Source organism: Tachysurus vachellii, chromosome 5, assembly GCF_030014155.1.
Source record: "Tachysurus vachellii isolate PV-2020 chromosome 5, HZAU_Pvac_v1, whole genome shotgun sequence".
NCBI classification, from domain to species: domain Eukaryota; kingdom Metazoa; phylum Chordata; class Actinopteri; order Siluriformes; family Bagridae; genus Tachysurus; species Tachysurus vachellii.
The window spans coordinates 28245371-28250370 of NC_083464.1; the positions used below are offsets into that span (position 1 = coordinate 28245371).

At 39.9% G+C, this 5000-nt stretch overlaps 1 protein-coding gene across 3 annotated transcripts in view; it reads left to right on the plus strand.

Annotated features, from left to right (window-relative positions):
* zbtb7b (zinc finger and BTB domain containing 7B) overlaps positions 1–4999 on the plus strand; it is a 33252-nt gene extending 28253 nt beyond the window's left edge. For all 3 annotated transcript variants that reach the window (XM_060870983.1, XM_060870982.1, XM_060870984.1), the window contains 2 exons: positions 400–1382; positions 1778–4999. In XM_060870983.1, coding sequence (XP_060726966.1) covers positions 406–1382; positions 1778–2237 — 1437 coding nt within the window. In that variant the 5' untranslated portion in view covers positions 400–405 and the 3' untranslated portion in view covers positions 2238–4999. The remainder of the gene's footprint in view (positions 1–399; positions 1383–1777) is intronic.
* The last annotated feature ends 1 nt before the right edge of the window (position 5000 follows it).

Consider the following 5000-nt stretch of genomic DNA (forward strand, 5'->3'; position numbering starts at 1 on the left):
CCTGCTCAGATGCAGATCTTGGAGAGTGGAACATTACTAAAACACTATACATCATGGAAAAAAAATCTGTACTGAGAATAATTAACACTGTAATGAAGCTTCTCATATGTAAAAGCTGTCATGTTTTCAGCCAAGCTGCATGTAGGGCCAAATGACCATAATAGTTGTCTATTTTGTCTGGTTTAAAAACCAACACCAAGTTGTGTAGATTAAAGCTGCTTCATTTTCGTATGTGTGTATCTATTTTAAATCCATCATGAAATTGTGGCTAATTCTTGATGGAGAAAAAGTTTAAGCATTCAAATAGAGCAGAAAACTGCTGGCTAATGGCAACAAAAACTGCTATTATCATTTAATAAGTTTGTTCTTTAACTTCGCTGTGGTTCACTGTGCCTGCAGGTGGCGATGTCTCCTGGAGAGGACGGTCTGATCGGAATCCCATTCCCTGAACATAGCAATGAGCTGTTGTCCCGCCTCAATGCTCAGCGCCGTTCTGGCCTACTCTGTGACCTCACATTGACCTCCCGTGGTGCCCGTTACCCCACACACCGCGCTGTCATGGCTGCCGTCAGCCTCTATTTCCGACGGCTGTTTGGGGCAGAGGAAGTGGGTGAGGCTGGTGAGGTGAGTGAAGGCTGCAGTGTGTGCCAGCTGGACTGTGTGACCCCAGATGCTCTGGATGCTCTTCTAGAGTTTGCCTACACAGCTACATTAACCATCCGCTCATCTGGCATGCGTGAGGTCCTTGAGGGCGCACAGCTGCTTGGCATCCAATGTGTGGCAGATGCCTGCCGCCACATCTTAGGTGAGGTGGGGGACACTGGTGACCTGGGCGGGGAGGGTGGGGAACCGGGTGGAGGGGGGCAGTTGGGTGTGGCCAACAAGGAAAGAGCAAGTCATGTTGAGAATGACCAGAAGACACCGTCACGCAGGAAACAAGACCGACGCAATGTAGAGAAGGCAGCATCCCCAGTACGGCTGGCTTGGAACACACGACCCCAGGAGGACAAACCTAAATGTGAAGCTCCACCTACTCCTGAACACAAACCCCGCCCACCAAAGTATGGAGCTTCACAAGGTGCTCAGCAGGTGGTGCTCATGAATGGAGGAACACCTTGGGATCCACAGCTGGCTCAGGAGGAGGAGGAGGAGTCAAAACCTGAAGGGCTCACGCCTTCTCCGAACCACACCCCCTCTCAGACGGAAACAGCATTGGGTGGAGCAGTAGAGGGAGTAGGCAAGAAGAGGAAGTCTCAAGCTCCTCAGCAGTGTCCTGTCTGCCAGAAGATCATCCATGGAGCAGGAAAACTTCCACGTCACATGAGGACACACACAGGCGAGAAACCTTTCCAGTGTATGACCTGTGGTGTGCGTTTCACAAGGTAGAACCTTTCACTTTTCTCTTCATGTTAAATTGCATTAGCATTTATTTTAATTGTGGCAGTGTCTGTTGTGTAGCTAGCTACCATGTGCTAGATAATAGATCAATTATACATTAGCATATTAGCTGGTGCTATAGAAATGACACTGAAAAATATAAAGATGTCTTTAATTATAAATAATCAAGTACAAAATATGACTTCATATCAAAGTTTGCTATAACTTTGTCAGATTTGGATCTGATTTGGACCGAGAGCATTGTCCCAGATGTGAAACCAGTAATGAACAGAATAGATGATGATACAGCTATAGCCATAGCATTTGTGACAGAACTGTTAAAGCAAGTGCTACTTCTCTGACCTCACACCTGTGTGTGTGTGATGTGTTTCCTCCACAGGAACGATAAGCTGAAGATCCACATGCGGAAACACACGGGCGAGCGGCCGTATTCCTGCACCAGCTGCCCTGCCCGTTTTCTGCACTCCTATGACCTGAAGAACCACTTGTCCTTGCACAGTGGGCTGCGGCCCTATGAGTGCCCCCTCTGCCACAAAGCCTTCGCCCGTGAGGATCACCTGCAGCGCCATCGCAAGGGCCTTGCCTGCCTTGAGCATCCACGTCTGGATCTCCGCCCACGCCATGCTCGTCATGCTGCCTCTCCGCACTCTCCACTATCTCCAGCATCATTATCTCCGACATCATCATCATCTACTGCACCACACTTCCTGTTCCGTCAGGAAGCGGATAACCTGGCCACTCCACCACATGGGCCATTGATCTCTGGAGGAATGGCATATTCCAGAATCCTCCATTGGAGGGGGGGAACAGGATGGAGGGAAGATGAGGAAGAGTCTTAGTGTGTGTGTGTGTGTGTGAGAGAGAGAAAGAGAGAGAGAGACTATACCACTAATTACATACCTACTTAATGCAAAAAGTAACCAAAAGTCTTAACAAAATGAATCTGAACAGAGAAACAGGTTATTTTTTTCTTTCTTTTCGTACTGTCTTTCTAAAATGTGCTTAATTTTGTTTTCATGTATATCGCTGGAACATCAGGGCTTTGATCTTTGCACATTGTTTTCAACTTTAATCTTTAAACATGTAAATGAATGATAAGTGATAGATTTATGTTGTTAATATATTCAGGGTGAAATATAAAATTAAATAATACTGTGAGTTTAGGGTAAAAAGTGTAGGGAGAGTGTGTAAGATTTATGGTGTTTAAACAATGCTGTTTCATTGAATTAGAAAATATCTTTAAGATTGTGTTTAAATGCCATGGTGAGTGGTTTATCAGTGAGACCTTGTGGTGTGAAACAGAACTGCACTTCTTCACTCCACTACTGTTTAAAATACACCTTTATCTCAGCCACTGCCCTAACCCCTCACAAATGTATATATTTAGTGTATAGCCACCTGGGTGTATATGAGAACACACACACACAAAATTAATTATAATTGCATTTATTTAAATTTTGTTTATTTTTAGGTTGGCTTGACAGAACCAACATTCTGTATTTCTTTTTTGTTTCTGCAAAATTCTGCAATTTGAGCCAAAAAATCAGGCAGGATCAAAGATCCTTTACAGGAATATCATGCTTTTGGGAAAGATTGGAATTTTGTTTGCCATGTAGCAATGCTCCAGAATGTATTTATGTTCCATGTATAGGAACACACTGAAAATGTTTTCTTGGTTGTTCTTTCAGCCTTTCTTTACTCTGCTATGATGAAGACTATTAAAACATTATTGCTTCACCTCCTGAAGCCCTAACAACTACCAGGGACCCCATAACAGCTACCTAGCAAGACCTCCCTAACGTGTTTAGTATAACAACCTCTAAACATATTTAACCTTTACATCTTTTAAGCTTTTAGACTTTTTCATCTTTACACTCAAATTAACGTTGCATATTTTTGCATTTTGAAGTCAACGACAACAGAATATTTAATGTCGTTCAACAATTTTAGCATGTTTAGCGTAGTCTGTCAAGCCAATGTTAAAGCTCATTCACAAACTTTAGCCTTCTAGTTTTTTTCCTTTGTACTTGCTAACTTTTAACATTAGCACCATTAGACCTGTAAAATCCAGTTAAAATGCAAGTTGTACAATACTAGCTGAAGTGATTCCACACCCAAAGTTCAGTATTTCTACACATTATTGACATTATCTTGCTAACTGTATGAGAACTAGCTTCCATGATAACTAGTCAGTGTGCTAATTAGCATCTTGTACAAAAAGGATTATTACTACCAAGCATGTCAAGTGACAGTGAGTGTGCTAGATCTCCAGCAGCATATTATAATAAATGGTATAATGATAAATGGTTTTAAAAAATGTTTTGTTTGACAAATGTTTTAAGTGATAAAACAATACAATAATAAAGTTATGGAGTGTCCAATAAAGTAGCCAAGAGCACTCTGGTTGAGAGAAAATATTAACAGCTTTTTTAATATTAACTAGCTAGCATGCTAATTACCTGATGATACTTTAGCAAGATGGACGAGGGAAAAGTGTGTGAGTGGAAGTGTTAAAAACAGGACTGGTAGAGTGCACAATGAGTTTAGTGCTTAAACTGGTAAATCTCTGTTCTTTATTATTATTATTATTATTATTATTATTATTATTAACAAGAAGTTCATGTTACTTCCTCTGTAGATTTGTGTTAACTTTAGAGCTGTCTGTGGTTTTATTTATTAGTTTAATATTTAATCTTTGTTTAATATTTGTTTTTAAAACACACACACACACACACACACACACACACACACACACACTTGTTTGTCTCTCTGTGGCTATTCATGTCCCAGTGAGGAGGTTAGTGATATAATCCATCAGGGAGTGTTCCTGTCTCACACACTAACATTCATGTAGAAAATTTATCCATCATGCATCGTGTGTCCATCATGCACTAACTTTTACTTCCTGTGGCGGAGTTAATGCTTTATGGTGGTCACAGAACTGTTGATGGTGGAACTTGCTCTACTGAATGCCACTGATCTTCAAGAAACAACCAACCTCTTATCTTCCACTTTAGCCTTCCTTCAAGTTTTTGGCTCTTCAGACAATTTGAGGACGTTTCTCCAGTGGTTCCACAGCTCTGTGGTTCTGATTAATAGTTCTGTTAATACAGTTAATACATTAATACTTATGCTATAAGTCCATTCTTACCAATTTCTTACATTTCTGAGTTGTTTTTTCTGTTTTTTTTTTTTTTAGTTAAATTTACATGAAAAAAATTATTTGAATAACTGAATCTGTTATGTGTGTTTTAAAGAAAACCTTTAGAGCTGTGTGAGTGAAAACTTAAATTTCTCAGGAATTATAAAGCAATGCACTGAAACAAGTATGTAAATGGGAATGCAAATGAATATGCAAATGAGAGATGGATATTATTGTCTCTTGTAATCTTTTGTGGAATGCAGATGATAATACGATATTTTAAAGTCCTAAATGAATGATTAGATATGTTTATATGATCTATTATAGAGTTATAGTTTATTACAACAAAAAAAAAGTTGGTGTTAATTAGGGAATAAACATATATCTTTATCACTGTTGTATGAACAGATATAATTACATGTGTAAACATACATGGTTAATAAACAGAAGATATTCTAGT